This window comes from Ahaetulla prasina, chromosome 1 (assembly GCF_028640845.1).
Source record: "Ahaetulla prasina isolate Xishuangbanna chromosome 1, ASM2864084v1, whole genome shotgun sequence".
NCBI classification, from domain to species: Eukaryota; Metazoa; Chordata; class Lepidosauria; order Squamata; family Colubridae; genus Ahaetulla; species Ahaetulla prasina.
The window spans coordinates 11187395-11208811 of record NC_080539.1 but is presented as its reverse complement, the minus strand read 5'-3'; the positions used below and the strand labels follow the sequence as shown (position 1 = coordinate 11208811).

At 42.5% G+C, this 21417-nt stretch overlaps 1 protein-coding gene across 14 annotated transcripts in view; it reads right to left on the bottom strand.

Moving 5' to 3' along the window:
• TADA2A (transcriptional adaptor 2A) overlaps positions 1-21417 on the bottom strand; it is a 65679-nt gene that overhangs the window by 7757 nt on the left and 36505 nt on the right. For 11 of the 14 annotated variants that reach the window (XM_058164184.1, XM_058164190.1, XM_058164182.1 and 8 more), the window contains 6 exons: positions 20151-20194; positions 18482-18592; positions 11903-11974; positions 9249-9494; positions 6648-6780; positions 3191-3234 (listed from right to left, as the gene is read on the bottom strand). In XM_058164184.1, the coding sequence (XP_058020167.1) occupies positions 3191-3234; positions 6648-6780; positions 9249-9494; positions 11903-11974; positions 18482-18592; positions 20151-20194 (650 nt within the window). The other 3 variants (XM_058164188.1, XM_058164193.1, XM_058164194.1) reach the window with 3 other exon arrangements.

The following is a 21417-nucleotide window of genomic DNA, read 5'->3' as shown; positions in this document are numbered from 1 at the left end:
TCATTCCAGACTCAATTATGGTTGTTAAGTCGAGGACTTCCTATAATTGACATTTTGGGATATTTTGCAGGAAATAAAGGAGTATGTTAGAATAGAATAGAATAGAATAGAATAGAATAGAATAGAATAGAATAGAATAGAATAGAATAGAATAGAATAGAATAACAGAGTTGGAAGGGACCTTGGAGGTCTTCTAGTCCAACCCCCTGCTTAGGCAGGAAACCCTACCCCACTTCAGACAAGTAGTTATCCAACATCTTCTTTAAAAACTTCCAGTGTTGGAGCATTCACAACTTTAAGTCCCCTAATCATTTTTGTTGCTCTTCTCTGCCCTCTTCATTTTGTGTTATTCTTGGCATTGTAAAAATGGAACAAGTGATTTCTTTAAGGAGAGGCATGAGTTCCAGTGCACCATGGAAATCCTTGTGGCTATTGTGTGTTGGGCCATATCTGGCCACACAGTGGACAGGCAATTTTGGGTCATTCAGAGCAGGGGTCTCCAACCTTGGCTGCTTTAAGACTTGCGGTCAAGACTTTAAGCCAGCAAAACTGGCTGAGGAATTCTGGGAGTTGAAGTCCACAACTCTTAAAGCAGCCAAGGTTGGAGACCCCTGATTCAGAGCACATCTGACAGCAGGCTGGGTTCTTCTTACTGGTGTCTGATTTTCTGAGCAGGTTCAAGCCCTGAACAGGTGACACATTAGGCACCAGCAATGCAGCCGAATGACTCACGTTGAAACCTGTTCACATTAGGTGAGGTAATCGGTGGAAAGATGCAGTTAAGAAAATGAGTAGGAACACTTACTAAGCAATGAGCTGTCATAAGAGAAATGCCATTATTATTATTATTATTTCCCCTGAAATGAGACTAAAGCCGACAAGGCGGTGCAAGTCTTCTGCCACCATCAAGATTACGTGTTTATGGCGCCGTGACTGAAGTCCATCAGATGCCTTCACAGTTTTTTCTGAGCTAGGACTATCTCTCTCTCTCTCTCTCTCTATCATCTATGTAATCTCTCTCTCTCTCTCTCTAATCTATCTATCTATCTATCTATCTATCTATCTATCTATCTATCTATCTATCTATCTATCTATCTATCTAGTGGGTTTTTTCCTTTCGAAGCAACCTGGTCTACCCAAATATGGGAGGGAGCATACTGCTTCCCTTTCGCCTTTCAGCCCCAATCCAGGAGCCCTCACAGGCAGTTGCTTAACAAACTATTTTGTGTTAAATTTATATTTTACTGACAAAGAAATAAAGGGAGACTAGTATAGATCTATTTCAAACTATTTAGCTCTCATCAGCTAGCCATGCCCAGGTTCGAATCCCAGAAGAGTATGGCCAGCTGATGAGAGCTAAATAGATCTATACTAATCTCCCTTTATTTCTTTGTCAGTAATACACACACACACACTCACACACACCAAGGTATGGATGGGAAAAAAGGGAACCAGTGAGCTCAGAGGAAAACGAAATGCCAGGGATAATTACCTTAATGGGCAGTGGCTAAAAAAAAAAAAGAATAAAACAGCTTGCAAGTTTTTAGCTTGGAGCAAATGTAGGTGAGGAGACGCCTTCCTTTCCCCTTTTGAGATTCTACAAGGAATGTTAATTACTCATGGGTTTCATGTATGCCTCATTTTGAGTTCTAGTGATTCCCAATTTAATATCAAGATCCTGACTGGGGAATGACATCCTAGGACTCATTTTATGGGCACATGCTGTACATTCTTGTGAACACATGCAAAACAATCACATACGTAAGTGTGAGTGTGTCACAGGCTTGTATGTCGTAAATGTTTCTTTGCATTTAGTAACATGTCATGAGGTGTCTGGTTTTCTTAAATCCAATGGGCTGGTGATTCTGGAAAGTGTGTGTGTGCATTGCCTGTTTGTGCAGCCTACTGCAATTAAACTGCTGAGAAAAAACCCAACTTTGGGCACTAATAAATGAAAAAGCACCACAACTGCTTCTTTTTTTAATGGATGCTTTGAAGTGATTTAAAAATCATTTCCTGTTATTTTGAATGTATTGATTTTACATGTCACATGCATTTTATACTAGGGGCAGCTGATGCTACATTGAAAGGTTAAATTGATTTTAGTAGATTATGATACTTATTGTTCTTTTATCGGGTCTCTTATGCTCAGTTAAAAATCACATGATAAGCAAAACGATTCCTATAGGAAGAGAATATTTGTAACTCAGGATTGAACTGTAGGATCCTTGGTGCTCTTTGACCTGGTGGTTTTCTTGCAGACTTTTCTCTACCAGACAAGGTAACATCATCAGTGCATTGATCACGTAGACACTGATGGTGTTACCTGGTTTTGTAATAAAAGGTCTGCAAGAAAACAACCAGGTTCAGAGAGCACCAAGGATGCCACAAAATGATTCCTGCTTGTCCACTTGTGGCCTTCTATAAAGAAGGAAGTGAGGACTAGTAACCTGCCAGCCTTTCAGAACAATTTTCAGTGCAGAACACCAAGGCTTTTCTTTTCAAAGCGGAGTGATGTTGAGTGCATTAATAATTAGGGATCCGGACTCATTTTCCCCATTTTTACAGTAGTGGCTAAAATTGTGGAAACCTTTTGGGAAAAGTGTATTTTCTAAAACTAGCTAATAACACCACTTTTTTTTTGGGAGTAGTACCATAAAATTATTTATCAATGGAAAGATAATTTAATCAAGAATGTAATGCAATCATTTTTATGAAGGATTTGCTATTAGAAGAGCAGTTACAGTATAAAGAAGAAAAGTGAAACACGCAGAAAAAATGAGATATACAAAAATTATCACCATGTCAGTTAATACTGAGTTGGGTAACCTTTAGCATGAATTAGGGCCTGCAACTCTTCCCATGGAGCGAACCAAATCTTTTAGTTCTGCAGCTGTTATCATGTGAAACCAAGATTGAATGATTGCTTCTATTAACTGGGTTTTATTACTGGGTCACTTCTGACTAACAAGTTTCTTTAGTCGGCTCCATAGATTTTCAATTGGGTGAAGGTCTGGGCTATTCCCAGGCCATTCCAGCAGTGGAATATGATTATCTTGAAACTCCCCCCCAAAAAAGTGGTGTTATTAGCCATCAAACCTCAAAAAATACACATTTCCCAAAAGGTTTCCATAACTTTGGCCACTGCTGTACAGTATAACGACGGATGGATAGGCACAGAAGGAAATACCTGAATTTGACGTAATTGGTACTGTGAGACTCAAGCCAGAATCGCTGTAAAAAGAAAAAGAAAAAAAGCAACAGGTTAGCCAAATGTAAGATCCACACATTAGGGTTAAGGAGAGCTTAAGGCAAAGAACATTTCCCAAGATGAATGAACGGATGGTCTGGCTGCATCCATCCTGCAGCCCTTCAGGGAAGGCAGAAGGAAGGAAGTGGGCTTGATATAGTTCAGGGGTCTGGCAAACTTGGCTCTTTTAAGACTTGTGGACTTCAACTCCCAGTGTTCCTCAGCCAGCTTTGCTGGCTGAGGAACTCTGGGAGTTGAAGTCCACAAGTCTTAAAAGAGCCAAGTTTGCAGACCACTGATATAGTTGTTTCTTCAGCTGTAATACAGGGACTCCTTGACTTATGACCGTTTGTTTGGTAACCGTTCGAAGTTAAGATAGTGAAAAAGGGGACTTACGACCATTTTTCACACTTAACGACGACAGTTGCAGCATCCTCGAGGTCATGTGATCAAAAATTTGGACGCTTGGCAACTGGCATGATTTACGACGGTTGCAGTGTCCCAGGGCCACGCGAAAAGCTATTGAAATCTTCTGACAAGCAAAGTCAATGGGGGAGGCTGGATTCACTTAACAACCGTGTAACTATAACAACCGCAGTGTTTCTGTGGCAAGAAAGGTTGTAAAATGGGGCAAAAAAAAATCGCTTAACGGCTGTCTCGCTTAGCAACATAAATTTTGGACTCAATTGTCATCGTATGTCATTGTTGTGGTTGTTTTTTTTTGGCCGTGTGCCCTGTGAGCCTTCAACAGACAGCAGCTAAATGACCCTATCTGGTATGACTTTTTACTCTTTAGTTGTACAGAGTCCAGCTGAGCAACAGACAGAGAGAATAAAAGCTCTCTAAGCAACTGCCATCTTCAGCTTCTTCGCTGGCATCTTGCCATAAAATGCAAATTGGGGGGGGGGGAGGAAGGAAAAAACTCTACACCAAAAACTCTACACTACTAACTAGAGCATACAAAACATTTGCCAAAAACTCTACACCAAAAATTCTACACTACTAACTAGAGCATACAAAACATTTGCCAAAAACTCTACACCAAAAACTCTACACTACTAACTAGAGCATACAAAACATTTGCCAAAAACTCTACACCAAAAACTCTACACTACTAACTAGAGCATACAAAACATTTGCCAGACCTATTCTTGAATACAGCTCATCTGTCTGGAACCCATACCACATCTCTGACATAAATACAATAGAACGCATCCAGAAATATTTTACTAGAAGAGTTCTTCGCTCCTCCAAAAACAACAAAATACCTTATACCACCAGACTTGAAATCCTGGGATTAGAAAACTTACAACTCCGTCGACTTCGACATGACCTGTGTTTAACACACAAAATCATCTATTGCAATATCCTTCCTGTAAAAGACTACTTCAGCTTCAATCGCAATATTACAAGAGCAAAAAATTGATTCAAGCTTAATGTCAACCGCTTCAAACTTGATTGCAGAAAATATGACTTCTGCAACAGAGTTGTTAATGCTTGGAACTCATTACCTGACTCCATAGTCTCTACTCAAAATCCCAAAATCTTCAATCAAAAACTGTCTACTATTGGCCTCACCCCATTCCCAAGAGGACTATAAGGGGCGTGCATAAGAGCACAAAAGTGCCTACCGTTCCTGTCCTATTGTTCCCTTTATTTTATCAAATTAATATAGCTGATGCATATACTTTACTTATATATATATATATATTTTCTTCATGATATGTTTTTTTTTATGACAATGTTTGTGTATACTGTTGTGACAAAATGAAATATATAAAAAAGAATTGCGGAAGTGAGAATCGGGCATGGGAATGGGAAAGACAAAAGGAGGGGGGTGGGAAACACAAGCTGGTGAGAAGCAGACGTATCAAATCGGAAAGAGCCAGCCGCCACGGACAGATAGAGCTGCAGTGGTGCAGTGGTTAGAGTACAGCACTGCAGGCTACTTCTGCTGATCACTGGCTGCCAGCAGTTTGGCAGTTCGAATCTCACTAGGCTCAAGGTTGACCCAGGCTTCCATCCTTCCGAGGTGGGTAAAATGAGGACCCAGATTGTTGGGGGGACAATATGCTGACTTTGTAAACCGCTCAGAGAGGGCTGTAAAAGCACTGTGAAGCGGTATATAAGTCTAAGTGCTATTGCTATAGCCTGAGAATAGAATGAGAATCGAGAGGCGCCAACCCTCAAAGCAGTTCTCAAAGCATCAGGAAGGAATACAGGTAGTCCTCAACTTACAACAGTTCACTTAGTGACCATTCGAAGTTACAACGGCACTGAAAAAACATGACTCATGACCATTTTTCACATGAATGATCACTGCAACATCCATGTGGCCAGGTGATTTACCATTAGGTGCTTGACAAATGGCTTCTATTTATGACAGCTGTAGTGTCCCAGGATCACGTGATCTTAAAAGTTAATGGGGAAGCCCGATTCACTTAACAACCAGGTGATTTAATTTAACAACTGCAGTGATTCACTTAACAAATGTGGCAAGGACAAGTCGTAAAATGAGGCAAAACTCAACTTTACCGGTCACCTCTGAGAACCTGGCTGGAGGTCTCACGCTGGCCCGTTGGTGGGAAAAGGAAGTTTGTTGGTCCCAACACTATGACTAGAGGTTGGGATGATGTCAGACACTAAATGCAGGAAAGTGTCAATAATGAGTGGCACAATTTTCAGAAGCCAGAGTTGGTTGGATCCCTGCCTCGCTTGACACATCAAATGTACATCCTGCTTCCCAAGAACAATTGCTCATATCTTGGAACAGAAAATTAGGCAAATTGCTTTGCCTGGAAATTAAGCCAGTCTGGTTTAGTGGTTAAGGCACCAGGTTAGAAACTAGGAGACGGTGAGTTCTAGTCCCGCCTGAAGCATAATAAGTCAACTAGGTCATTTTAGGTCAATCGTCAGGAGTTGGTGAGTCCTACTCCCACAATAGGTATGAACAGGCAGCCAATTCACTTTGGACTAATCACCAGGAGATGGTGAGTTCTAGTTCTGCCTTAGGCATGAAAACCGGCTGGGTGACTTCGGGCCAGTCCCTCTGTTTTCAGTCCAACCTAACAACAAGATTGTTGTTGGGGGGTTAAATCGGAGGAGGAAGGAATTATTAGGTATGTTCACAGGCTTGAGTTATTTATTAAAAGAAAATACAGATGTGATATAAATAAATATATGTATAAAAATAAAAATGTAAAAGAAATCTAATCCTATTCTGTTTCTTTACCCAAGATTGACAGAGCTCCCGAAAGATGAACATACAGCTAGTGGCTTTTTTTTCCGTGTTACCTCTCTGTTCATTCCTCAGGCAAACCTGCCTGTTCAATAAAAAAAGGACCAATTTTCTTTGTTTGTTTTTTTCCTTCTAAGCTCAAAGCAAAGTGGGACGTACATGTCAGCTTGCCGGCTGAGCCACTGCTGGCAGGCGCTGCTGTCCTGGATGTACTGCAGGACTTCAGTAAGCATGGTGCGTTTTAGCCGCTCCTCTTCCCGCACTTTCTTGAGACGATCGTATGTCCTCGCACCTGGAACAGGAAGGAGAATTGTGGGTGTCAGAAGAGTGCTGGGGTCAGATTTTCCTCTTCCCCCTTGTCAAATAAACCCAAACAGTTTTGCCCCTTAAAAAGTAGGTCAAGACTGCCATCCTGCTACAACTACCCAGCGGTGGACTTCAAAATGTTTAGCAAGGGGTTATCTGCCCGGTTGCTGGGTGGGCGTGGCCATGGTGGGTGTGGCCTAGTCGGCTTCCTCTAACATGGTGGGGGTATGTGTGCGTTTTTGCCCTCCCTGGGCTCTGGAGGCTTTCCTTGAGCCTCCGGGAGGGTGAAAATAGCCTCCCCAGGCTCCGGAGGCCCTCTGGAGAACAGAAACAGGACCATTTTTCGCCCTCCCCAAGCCTCCGCGCACACCCTGTACTTACCTGCATCCAACACAGGCCATGTGGGGACTCCTGGGAGGGGCGGGGTGGGTGGGGCCAGCCAAGAGTGGAATTTGGGGGTTCTCCAAACTGCACAGAATCTTAGCTAGAGGTTCTCCCGAACCTCTGTGAACCCCCAGCAGCCCACCCGTGCAACCACCCCTTGCCAGATGCCATAGTCAATGTGGGGAGGGAGCTGTGGGGAATAGAAGTGAGGCTGGGAAAAGGGGGAATCAAAACTACTCTATGCATCGTCCCATGGGAGCCGCTGGCAGTTCCGAGATCATGGAAAGGAATACAGCACCATCCAGGCTGCCAAGCCAGGGACTGTTACTGAAATAATTTGTTTGAATGTAATTCAAAGATAACTAGAGGAAAGGTGGGTAGAACAAAGATGGAAAGACACGCTAATTCCCACAATGGAAGAATGGCTAGTGAAGGTGATGGAGTTGGCGGAGAAGGCAAAATTGACTACTTTAACTAAGAGAAGACTTTTAACTAGTTTTGTTTTTAACTTGGAAAAGCTTTTGGACTTTCTGCTCAAAAAGGGAAAAAAATGAAATGTTGATTTTAGGTTTTAATGGTTAGACTGATTTTGAAGCATTTGATACAAATGGCTTGAAATGTTGTGTTCAGAAGGTTAAAGTTGTATTTTGGGGTTGTTTTTTTTGTAGTGAAAAAAGTTGGTCACAAATTTTCTTTCTTTCTTTCTTTCTTTCTTTCTTTCTTTCTTTCTTTCTTTCTTTCTTTCTTCCTTCCTTCCTTCCTTCCTTCCTTCCTTCCTTCCTTCCTTCCTCTCTCTGTTTTCTAACTTCTTTTTCTATGTATTTTTATTTTATAATGAAACTTAGAAGTTTTTTAAAGTAACCGAACTCTCATCTGTAGGAAAATAATAAAGGTAAAATATAGCAGTGTTAACCTTTATCATTAAATGCACGTGGCCAATGAACTAAATGGATGTTCACTAAAGAACATCCTAATATTTATCAGACATGTCAAAAATGAATACTTCTATAAATAACTCTTACAGAGTTGTAAGAAAAAAATTCAGATGCAATGAAATCCAAGTGATTGACATTTCCTGTTGGGCTTTGAGAAGAACCAGATTTGCTGGAGGAAAATAACCTAGGGAGATAACCTATTTTCTCATTACTAATGAGAATGACTACCATCATAAATAACTTAGATGAGGGAATAGAAGGGGAACTTACCAAATTTGCAGATGATACTAAGCTGACAGGAATAGCTAAGACCCTAGAAGATTGGCTCAAGTTCCAGATGGATCTTGACAGACTTGAACACTGGGCTCTATCTAACAAAATGAAATTCAACATACAGAAAAGTAAAGTCTTGCACTTAGATAAGAAAAACCAAAAGTACACATATAGACTGGGTGAAACCAGGCTTAATAGCAGTACTGTGAGTCTGGAGTCTTGGTGGACAACCAGTTAAATATGAGCCAGCAGCGTGAGGCGGCAGCCAAAAAAGCCAATGCAATCCTAAATTGCATTAACAGAGGGATACTATCAAGATCAAGGGAGGTACTAATACCACTCTATAAAGCCTTAGTAAGATCACACTTAGAATACTGTGTCCAAGTTTGGTCACCACACTATAAAAAAGATGTTGAGACCTAGAAAGAGTGCAGAGACGAGAAACCAAGGTGATTAGAGGACTGGAGGATAAAACATATAATGAGCCGTTGCAGGAACTGGGCATGGCTAGTCTAGTGAAGAGAAGAGAAGGACCAGGGGAAACATGATAGCAGTGTTCCAATATTTGAGGGGCTGCCACAGAGAGGAAGGGGGTCAACCTGTTTTCCAAAGCACCCAAAGGCCAGACAAGGAATAATGGATGGAAACCGATCAAGGAGAGATTCAACTTGGAAATAAGGAGGAATTTTCTGACAGTGAGAACAATCAACCAATGGAACAGAAGTTGCCTTCGGAAGTTGTGGGAGCTTCATCACTGGAAGCTTTCAAGAAGAGGCTGGACCGCCATCTGTCAGAAATGGTGTAGTAGGGCAGGGGTGTCAAACTGGATTTCATTGAGGGCCGCATCAGGGTTGTGTTTGACCTTGGGAGGGTGGGGTGGAGGAGGTGCTCCAGAGCTCTGTCTTCACTGGCAGAGGATTGCAGGTCATCATGGCTGAAAACGGAGCCCGAGAGGCCGCGAGGTCTGTTTTCGCTGGCAGAGGCACCGTGGGACGGTCTTCACTGTCATTTGTCAGAAATGGTGTAGGGCAGGGATGGCGAACCTGTTCATCACCGAGTACCCAAACTGGAATACGCGCTTGCGCACGCATATCTGTGTGCCGGAGACCCAAACATGAGGAAAAAAAACCATACTGTAAAATCAAGATTTAGCTGGGGATCCTGAATGGCTAGTTTGAAATCTCTCATATAGAATAGAATAGAATAGAATTTTTATTGGCCAAGTGTGATTGGACACACAAGGAATTTGTCTTGGTGCATATGCTCTCAGTGTACATAAAAGAAAAGATACCTTCATCAAGGTACAACATTTAAAACACAAATGATGGTCAATATATCAGTATAAATCATAAGGATTACCAGAAACAAAGTTACAGTCATACCGTCATAAGTGGAAAGAGATGGGTGATGGGAATGATGAGAAGATTAATAGTAGTGCAAATTTAGTAAATAGTTTGACAGTGTTGAGGGAATTATTTGTTTAGCAGAGTGATGGCCTTCGGGAAGAAACTATTCTTGTGTCTAGTTGTTCTGGTGTGCAGTGCTCTGTAGCGTCGTTTTGAGGGTAGGAGTTGAAACAGTTTATGTCCTGGATGTGAGGGATCTGTAAATATTTTCACAGCCCTCTTTTTGACTTGTGCAGTATATAGGTCCTCCCTGGAAGGCAGGTTGGCAGCCACTGTTTTTTCTGCAGTTCTAATTATCCTCTGAAGTCCGTGTCTTTCTTGTTGGGTTGCAGAACCGAACCAGACAGTTATAGAGATGCAAATGACAGACTCAATAATTCCTCTGTAGAACTGGATCAGCAGCTCCTTGGGCAGTTTGAACTTTCTGAGTTGGCGCAGAAAGACAATTGACAATATTGACAATTGTTGGGCACTGCTGATGGCAGGTTATTATTAATTTTTTCCTAGCAGGAAGCTGGACTCTAATGACAGAGCACATAGTTGCTGCATTGTCTGATGAAAGGACTCACATGGGTTTGTGACTCAGTCGGCTCCTTCTCAGGTGAATTGGTGACTGCTGCAGAATTTAGCAGCTGCCATCTGGGGCATCCCCTAAATATCCACCTTCTTTGCAGAATGCGGATTCTTCTCAATTATAATGACTTGAGCCTTTGTCATTAATAGCTTAGGTTTCTCAATTTAGGGGTGGCTACACCACAGAACAGACAGAGGCAATTCATCTATACAGGCAGTCCTCCCTTAATGCTCATAATTGGGACACTAAGTGGAAAATCACATGACTGCAAGGGCTAATGACCTCACTTTCTTTTCCATCACGGTCATCTCGCCACAGGACAAGTCACTGCGGGACAAGAGTTACACTAATATCAAAAGAAATGATGGAATATAATCATTACAGAAAGGAGGGACAGAATGAAATGTGAATGGCAAAAATTAAATTTTTTAAAATTTATTTTAAATAATTAAATAGAATTGTTAAATTGTCCCACAACAAGTTGTCTCGTGGCGAGTTGGCTGTGGTGACTTGTCCCCCGCTAACTTGCCCATGGTGAGTTGGCTGTGGGAAGTCGTCCCATTCCTGCTATAGTCGCTAAGCAAAGCAGCACGATTACAATTTACAATTTTGCTTCCATCATCTTTATTAATTCTGTTTGGAATGGTGCGGTGGCCTAGAGGTGGAACTCTCGCCTCACAATCAGGAGGCTGTGAGTTCAATCCTAGGTAGAGGCAGATATTTCTCTCTCTCTCTCTCTCTGGGCACAATGAGAAATTATCTGCTGCGAACTCCGCACTGGCAACAGGAAGGGCATCCGGCCACTCAACTCCATTCAGTTGCCCCAACTTCACCCCGATGCAAGGGATTAGAGGGTCATTAAAGGAGTAAAAAAAAATTTTTTTTAATTAACTCTGTCACAAATCAACTGGATGTGCGAATGGCAATTATGTAACTGTGGGACGTTGCAATGGCCGTATATATGAGGATCGGTCGCAATTTCATTTTTTCCACTCTTATAACTATGAAAGGTCACTAACTGAATCAATCAATCAGTAAGCGAAGTATAATACACGTATTATGCTTATGAGAACACACTAAACAATAATTCTTGCTGCCACTACAGGTAGTCCTCCATTTACAACCACAACTGGAGCCCACACTTCTATTGCTAAGCAAGGATTGTTAAGTGAGGCGCGTTCAATTTTATGACTTTTTTTTGGTCACAGTTACATGAACTGTTGTTAAGTGAATCACATGGTTGTTAAGCAAATCTGGCTTCCCCCCCCCACTGACTTTGCTTGTTGGAGGTCACCTGAAAAGGTCACAAAATGGAGATCATGTGACCCCAGAAGGCTAAAACTGTCCTACATACAAACTGGTTGGCAAGTGCCCCAAATTTGATCACGTGACTTTGGGGATGCTGCGATGGTCGTAAGTGCAAGGATCGGATGTTAAGTCGCTTTTTACAGCGCCACTGTTAGCTTGTAATGGTTGCTAAAGAAATGGTTGCAAGTCGAGGACTACTCGAATTGGTACTATCCAGTATATACTTACTGCAGAAATTGGTGATTCCTGCTACCCTGTATTCCTGTAGGCGTTTGATTTCAGTTCGCAGTTCAAACTCCACTGTGTTTCCATTAGAATAATAGGAAATGAAAACAACAACAACCAATAAAGAACATGTTAGGTTGTGGCTCTCTTTGTTTTTTTAAATTATTATTTGCATTTAAAACAATATTTAGATATAACGTATAAAACAAACATGGAAAAACTTCACCAAATAGCAAAATCCAGAAGCGAGTGAAAAGTTAGTATGATTTTAAAAAATACCGTATTTTTCAGAGTATAAGACGCACCTGAGTATAAGACACACCTTAGTTTTTGGGGAGGAAAATAAGAAAAAAGCTGATTGGCAGGTGGATGGGCCTCCCGGAATACCTCCAGTCAGCTGTTCCCAGAGGTGAATTTTAGCAACAGGTTCCTTGGTTGTGAGCTCTGTGCCTTGCTTTTTTTTTTTTTTTTGCTTTTTTTTCTGCCCCTGAAACTCTGTTTCAGAAAAAACTTTTTTCTGCCTCTGAAAGCCTCCAAAACAGAACTTCAGAAAAAAAGCCTCTGAAGCTCTGTTTGGGAACTTCTTTTCTGAAGCTTCTTCCAGCATCTGAAACCTCCATTTGAGAAGCTGCGTGGGGCTACATTCGGGGTATAAACCGCATCCAGATTTTCACCCTCTTTTTTTGGGGAAAAGGTGCGTCTTATACTCCAAAAAATATGGTAGTATGATTTAAAAATAAAATAAAATAAAAAATATCTGGCTCTTTCCTTAAGCACCATAATAATGTAACTAGGCTTGGATGAGAGTTTGACTCTGGAGTGGGCTGGATTAAGAGAGAATGAAGTCACCCAGGGAGATCCAGTGGCCAAAGGGGGGATTAGAACTCATATCTCACCACCTTCACCACTAGGAACACACTGGCTCTGGAGATTTTTAAGATAAGGTAACCTTATTGTCATTTTTTTACTCCAAACACACTGGCCCACATTAAAAATGAAATTCTGTTGTCTGCTCTGAACAGAAAGTGTATATCCACCCCAAACACATACATAATACACATACTATACATGCTATATACATACATAAATATATACCTGCACCACACACACACACACACACACACACACACACACACACACACACACACTAATCACTGTCCAATTTGAATACGTAGCGGAAAGAAGAAATTTGAGAGTTCAAGAGGAAACTTGAGTTTTATTTATTAAAAAAAAATGTTTTATTTATTAAATTTCTATGCTGACCACCTCCTCTACAAAGTGACTCTTGGCGGCTTACAAATTATAGAATAGGAAAAAGTACTTAAAAAGATTAAAACAAACCAATCTTGAAACATTATTAAAAACAGGTGATAAAACCATGCCTACAAGAGCCAAAAGCCAGATGGGATAGGGATGAGATCTTATAGCGAGTGCCTCCCTCCGAGATGAGAGAGAAGGACTGGCCCAAAGCCCACCAGGGAGCTTCTGTAGCTGGGGCGGGGAATGGCCGGACACACAACTTGAACTCTCCGTTCCTCGTCCAGCATCTTTTCCACTAGACCAGACTGAGACCTGTGTTGTGTCTGCGCCCCCCGAGCCGGGCCCCCTGCCAGAAAGTGACTCGGAAAGTGAGGGGGAAGGGCCATCAGGACTTACCTCTGGAGCACCGGCTTCTCTGGCTCAGCTCCAGGAGCCAGAGGCAGACCAGGCGGAAGAGATAAGGAGGCCTCCATCCCCTGATTCTTTCCACCCCCCAGGCCACGCCTCCAGACCCGGCTGATGGCAATCAGGCCTGGCTGGACCCTAGGTTTCGTAGACAGGAGAGGCGGGAACAACAGAAGCAGGGGTGGAGCAAGCCTAGGAAGCGCTGAGTCATGGAGCCACACCCCACAGGATATAAAAGCAGAGAGGGCTGATATGCCTCTTCGTAGCAGGCAAATCAACTGCTTAGAGGGAGAATTAGAGCTGAAGTCCTGTTTGTTCCTGGTTTCCTGGCTGACTCATCGGCATCAAGAGAGATAACAGTGACACTTGGCAGACGCTCACTAGTTTGCTGCCAGAGCTGATAGTTGCCGGCTAATTAAGTCATCGCTCGTGTCTCCCGGACTGCAGAGGGGGACAGAACAACTTGGGTGGAGAAAAGGACTAGTCCAAAGCAGGGGTGGGATTGAAAAATTTTAGCAACCAGTTCTCTGCCCGGTTGCTGGGTGGGCGTGGCCTAGTCGGCTTCCTGCACCACGGTGGTGTGTGTGTGTTTTTGCCTTCCCCAGGCTCTGGAGGCTTTCCTTGAGCCACAGGGAGGGCGAAAACAGCCTCCCCCAGGCTCAGGAAGCTGGAAACGTGCCTGTTTCCAGACTTCCGGTAGGCCCGTTTTCCCCCCTCCCAGAGCCTCCATGTGGGTCCTGCCCTTACCTGGCATCCAAAACGGGCCGTGTGGAGACTCCTGGGAGGGGCGGGGCAGGCGAGGTCAGCCAGTCTTTGCAATTACCGGTTCAGCAAACCAGATTAAAATTAACATCCAGTTTGCCCGAACCAGCTGAATCCCACCCCTGGTCCAAAGTCACCAAGGGCTTCCATGTCTTCAAATACCTAAACAGCACTTCTAACACTGTACTACACTGATTCTCAGGCGAAAAGAAGTGGACTGGTCCAAAAGAAATGGACTGGGGACGGGGAGAGAGTTGGAGCTGAAGATGCAATTGAAGCTGTTTATAGTCCTCACTGTTTATAGTTTATAGTTCTCACTGGAGAAGAGCCTAATGCTGAGGAAGATTGAGGGCAAAAGAAGAACGGGACAACAGAGAATGAGGTGGCTGGATGGAGTCATTGAAGCAGGAGGTGTGAGCTTAAATGGACTCCAGAGGATGGTAGAGGACAGGAAGGCCTGGAGGAACATTGTCCATGGGGTCGCGATGGGTCGGACACGACTTCGCAACTAACAACAACAACGATAGTCTAACACATTTAACACCACACTGCCCTAACTCTCTGAATTCCTTAAAGCAGGGGTCTCCAACCTTGGCAACTTTACGACTTGTGGACTTGGCAACTCCTAGAATTCCTCAGCCAAGCCATGCCACAAGGTTGAAGACCCCTGCCTGCCTCAGAGCAATGGTTCTCAGCCTTACCAATGTTTAAAGGTCTATGGACTTCAACTCCCAGAATTCCCTAATCAGCATGCTGCTGTAGTCCAAAATACTGGAAACTTAGTCCCTAAAACACAATAAAGCAATGTTTCTCAACTGTAGCAACTTTAAGGTGTGTGGACTTCAGCTCCCAGAATTCCCCTGCCAGCTAGCGTATCAATGAGCTTCATTTTCCAGTTTAATAAACAGAACAGTGGCCCTTGTGAAGGATTTTCCAGGCACCTGTGGGATTGGCCCAACCCCACAGTGATGGTGGAAATGCAGTAAAATAATGGGGCCAATGGCATATCTCAGTGATGGCTAAACTCTTCCGGACTGAGTGCCTGAACCCCCCAAAATGCAATGTGTGCACGCCCCCCCGCGGATGCACCATGCCCCCCCCGTGTGCGTGGTTCTGTGTATGCGCCCCCCCCCCGCGCATGCATGGCAGAGACCCAAAAAACAGCTGGCCAGTGGGAGGCACGTGTGCATGCGCAACAGAGCTGAACTGGAATGACGGCTCGCATGCCAGCAAAAAGGGTGCTGCGTGCTACCTCTGGCACACTTGTCATAGGTTTGCCATCATGAGCATATCTCATTCAACTCTTTGTCTCTCATTTGAAGGGAAAATTCAAACTGAGGGTTCTGAACTGTTTTGATCATTCCCGTGGATAGAAGCAATTTCCACGTGTAAAACCACCGACATAATGAGTAAAACAACTGAGTAAGACACCGACAGTGAAAAAATGACATTCAGCATCTGCTGACGGTAAAAAACAAAGACTCTTGAAAAAGACTGGTAAAAATTCGGTCATTTCCGAACCTCTAATTAAGACAAATTAAAGAATTAACCTTGTGCAAAACGTTTCAAATTAATCTGTTCTGAATGGGGAATGAGAATTTTGAGGGAAGGGCATTTCAACTGGAAAAAGTCACTCTTGAGATTGGTGTCAGGAAAAAAGACCTCCAAATTAGTTCATGTATTAAATGTTATTGCAGTGGGTAGAGCTCTTTTTAAAGACACAAGGACGAGGCTTTTGTTCTTACCTTCCTTATTAAAGGCGAGAGATCTATGTGTTTAATTTCTCTAATTTAATTGGGCTTATTCCAATTCTCAGTGTGTCTGCATCAAGCCTTTACAAAACCCAGTGCTTTGTATGGGAAATGGAGCCCGGAACGGTTACATGTGGCATTTTGTTTCAGGAAAAGAAAAATAGAATTGTTTAACTTCTAAACAACCATTATCTGACAAGATGATTATGGCTTTTATTTAGGGGCTGTTTAAACAGGAAGCTGTGTGTTGGGCACACAAACTAGTATTTTATTTACATACTGATTTTCTCTGCTAAAATCCATCCAAAGCAGCTGTACAGTAATAATACCCATTCTGGTCAACGTATTTTATAATTGAAGGGCTTAAACGACATTATAAACAGACACAACAAACAAAAGCAGATAAAATAAATGAACTATCCACTCTTTCCTCTAGGAGCCACGGAGGGACTTTCAATTGTATTACTCAGGTAGCCCTGAATTTACGGCCACAATTGGGCCCAAAATTTCTGTTGCTAAATGAGACATTTGTTAAGTGAATTTTGTCCCATTTTAAAACCTTTCTTGCCACAGTTGTTAAGTGAATCATTGCAGTTGTTAAATTAGCAACAGGGTTGTTAAGTGAGTCTGATTTTCCCACAACTTCTCAAAAGGTCGCAAAGGGATCACGTGACCCAAGGACACCACAACCGTCATAAATGCATGCCAGTTGCCGAGCATCTGACCGTGGGGATGCTGCAATGGTCGCTAAGTGTGAAAAATGGTCATAAGTCACTTTTTTTGGTGCTGTTGTAACTTCAAATGGTCACTAAATGAATTGTTGTAAATTGAGGAGTTGCCTGCATTTATTCCTTATCCATTTTAGTTTGATTTTAAATGTTTTAACATGGTTGTTTTATTCCTTTTTTTAAAAAAAAATTGATTTACTGAAATATTCTATGACAGGTAGCGTTGCCTTGCCGAGAGAGGGATGGCAAACAAATTTAATAAATAAATATAAATGGTTTAGCAAAAACAATAAAATGAAGACAAAAGCAAATAAATTTCTGTCGATCTGTACATTGCACCTTTTTTTCTCCTATACTTTTTTAGCTTAGCGAAGCTCCTATCTTACACTCTTCTCTAATAACAGATCATAATTTGCCAAACAGGTATAGGTAGTCCTCAACTTACAACAGTTCGTTTCAGTGGTGGGATTCAAATTTTTTTTACTACCGGTTCTATGGAGGTGGCTTGGTAGGCGTGGTGTGGCTTGGTGGTCATGGCAGGGGAAGGTTACTGCAAAATCCCCATTTCCTCCCGGTTTGTTTATTTATTTATTTATTTATTTATTTATTAAATTTTTATACCGCCCTTCTCCCAAAGGACTCAGGGCGGTGTACAGCCAAAGATAAAACACAATACATAAACAATTAAAACCAACAATTAAAACCTAGCAGATTACAAAAAGGCTGATAATTAAAAATTTAAATTTAAAATTATAAAAAAAATTTTAAAAACCCAGAACAATAAAAACCCCAATTTAAAATTAAAACTATTATGCCAGTCCCGCTTGAATAAATAAATGTGTTTTTAGCTCACGACGGAAGGGACTTGGGAGGCAGGGAATAGATGAGGGCAGGGCCAGTCAGAATTTTTACTACCAGTTCTATAGGTGTGGCTTGGTGGGTGTGGCTTGGTGGCCATGGCAGAGGAAGGATACTGTAAAATCTCCATTCCCTCTCAATCCAGGGGAAGGATACTGTAAAGTCTCCATTTCCTCCCAATCAGCTGGGACTTGGGAGGCAGAGAATAGATGGGGGCGGGACCAGTCAAAATTTTTACTACCAGTTCTTCAAACTACTCAAAGTTTCCACTACTGGGTTCTCCAGAACTGGTCAGAACCTGCTGAAACCCACCTCTGGTTCGTTTAGTGATCATTCAAAGTTACAATGGAACTGAAAAAAGTGACTTATGGCCATTTTTCACACTTACGACCACCGCAGCATCCCCTTCATCATGTGATCAAAATTCAGATGCTTGTCAACTGGTTCATACTTATGACGGTTGCAGCGTCCCTGGGTCACGTGATCAGCTTTTACGACCTTCCGACAAGCAAAGTCAATGGGGAAGCCAGATTCATTTAACAAGCGGGTGACTAACTTATCAGCTGCAGTGATTCATTTAATAACTATGGCAAGCAAGGTCGTAAAATGGGGCAAAACTTGCTTAACCAGCGTCTCACTTAACAACAGAAATGTTGGGCTCAATTGTGGTTGTATGTCGAGGACAACCTGTTTTTTCGGTCTGGCGAGAAACGCAGCAATTCTACATCAAACGCACCTAGATGTGTTTTACATTCATGGCTGAGCCATGCACCAGTGAAAGCCTCCTACTTAAATAAATATGAATAAGAAAACCTTACGTGCGTGGCTCTCTATGAATTTATCATGTTCCGTCGGTCCTAATATTCTTGCAAAGCGCCTCATGGCCTCATAGAGGTCTTGAACTTTCTTTGGGTATTTTCTTTCCAGAACTGCAAAACAAAGAAGGAAATGTATACTGAGTCAAGAATATGATCCTGAAATCCTGTTTTCCCAGCTGTCCTGCTAAGTTGAGACCAAGACATCTATTGGGGGGGAGGGAGTCAAAAAAATCAAGATGGAGGCTGCAACCGTTTGGTTGCAGCGAGTGTGTCTGAAGACACCTCCTGATTCAGGCTGCAACCTCAGAATTCGTAACGCATTACATGGTGCTAAGATCAGACAGAAGTAGCCAACACTGCCTTCTCCTTTACGGATAGTCTTCAACTAAGGACCAAAATTCGAGCCTCGCTACAGTCGTAAGTCTATATGGTTGTAAAGTGGGTCAGCAGTGTGACCAACCTGATTTTATGAACTTTTTTTGCGACAGTTAAGCAAATGTGGCAGTTGTTAAGTAGAGCCGTTGTTTTCTATGGGCCAGTTTTTGCTGGAAAGTGGAAGTACACACATCAGTTTCCAGAAGAAACGTCATAGGTCACAGCCTTGCCACTGTAAAGAAACACTGCACCTTTTAAAAATGGATAATGGTAGCCCTCAACTTTCGAAAGTTCATTTAATGACCATTCAAGTTACAACAGCACTGAAAAAAGCGACTTATGACTGTTTTTCGCACTTATAACGACTGCAGCATCCCCGTGGTCGGGTGATCAAAATTCAGCCACTTAGCAACTGGCTCATATTTATGACGGTTGCAGAGTCCCAGGGTAATGTGATCACTTTTTATGACCTTCTGATAAGCAAAACAATGGGGAAGCCAGATTCACTTAACAACCACGTTACCAACTTAACAACCGCAGCGATTCACTTAACAATACAGGTAATTCTCGATTTGCAACAGTTCGTTTACTGACCGTTCAAAGTTCCAGTAGCACTGAAAAACGTGACTTATGACCATTTTTCACACTGTAGCATCCCTATGGTCACATGACTGGCATTCGGATGCTTGACAACTGGTTCATATTTATGACCGTTGTAATATCCAGGGGTCACTTGGCTATCTTTTGTGACCTTCTGACAAGCAAACTGAATGGGGAAGTCAGAGTCACTTAACAACCGCGTTGCTAATTTAACAACTGCAGTGATTCACTTAACAAATGTGACAAGAAAAGTCGTAAAACGGGACACTCAACAAATTTCTCACTTAGCAAAATGAATTCTGGGCTCAATTGCGGTCGTTAAGTCAAGGACTACCTGTAGTGCCAGGAAAGGTCGTAAAATGGGGCAAAACTCACTGAACCGCTGACTCACATAGCAACAGAAATTTGGGGCTCAACTGTGGTCGTAAGTTGAGGATTACCTGTATTGCACATTTTTAAGCAACGGGTATGTTTTTACATGGTGCTCCCGGAGGCTTCCCAGCAGTGTCTGCTTCAGTAACATGACAGACTTAGAGGAACAGATGTTTTCCTGCTCCAGAAGCTTCCGACTTGCCTTTCATTCATCTCAGACATAATTACATAAAGCGCCAGCCGTAGTTAAAGGGTGAAGGGCGGTGGCACTGTTTTTAAAAGAGGCAACATGACATTAAGATCAATGACTTCACATACTTACTCTGAAACTTTCTGAGATTGATTAGCCCATGGTCTTTGATGATTCTGTAAGTTAAAAGGTGCTTATTAGTAGTATTTATAATCACAGACAAGCGCCAGCAGCAAAAAAACCAACAACAAAAAAACACCAACAATAACACCCTCTGAGGAACTGGCATCTGGTTTCCCTCTGTGATTGTCTCGAGAAGACTGGACAAACGCTTGGCAAGATTTGTTGGAACAGGCAGAAAGGTTTTCCTTCTGGGCAAGGTGAATTACTCATTTAGTGGAGTGGCAAGCCGAGGGGGACCTGAGGTTGCCTCCTGGAAGCAAAATTTCATTTTTAAAACCTTAGCCAGGTGTGCATGTGTGTATTTGTGTGTGTGTGTGTTTTTTTTTTTTTTTAAAAAAAGAGATGCTGAGGGAGTAATAAGAATCCCACTCTGTTGTTTGAAGTTTCCAGCGCCAAGGTCCTGTGCAAAACAGCACACACGGTGTTTGAATGCAGAGGATAAAATCTGTAGGTAAATTACCTCCAAATAGATTCCCATCACTGTAGGCGTAACGGCTGCCTTAACGCTGTCTCGGATTTGCATAAACCAACACTAAAACAAGTTTCCAGTAACTATCTGGGAAAGTGCCTGGCATGGAGCAATGGGCAGAGAAGATTGGGGTGGTGGTGGCAGTGGTTGTGTTTTCCAGTTTATCAAGTCGACTACATTTATTTCCAGTTTCTATTCTTCATTTTGGTGTTAATTCTATAAAGATAGGAGGCCTAACTGCAATGATTTACCTCAGAGGCAGGGAATGATGGCCCCTTTAGGACTTGTGGACTTCAACTCCCAGAATTCCTGGTTGGGGAATTCTGGGAGTCGGCAGTCCAGCCATCTTCAAGTGGTCAATGTTGAGAAAGGCTGGCCTAGAGCAGTATTTTCCAAGCTCAGCAACTTTAAGCTTCAGGCTCCCCGTGCTGGCTGGGGAATTCTGGGAATTGAAGTCCTCACATCTTAAAGCTGTCACATTTTGAGAAACACTGATCTAGGCCGGGGTCTGCAAATTTGGCTCTTTTAAGACTTGTGGATTTCAATTCCCAGAATTCAACTCTGGGAGTTGAAGTCCACAAGTCTTAAAAGAGCCAAGTTGCAGACCCCTGATCTAGGCAATTCAAGATGTATTTATAGATAGCTGAGTTACAACAGTTCATTTAGTGACTGTTCGAAGTTACAATGGCACTGAAAAAAAGAGTGACTTATGACCGTTTCTCACTCTTACGACCTTTGAAGCATCCC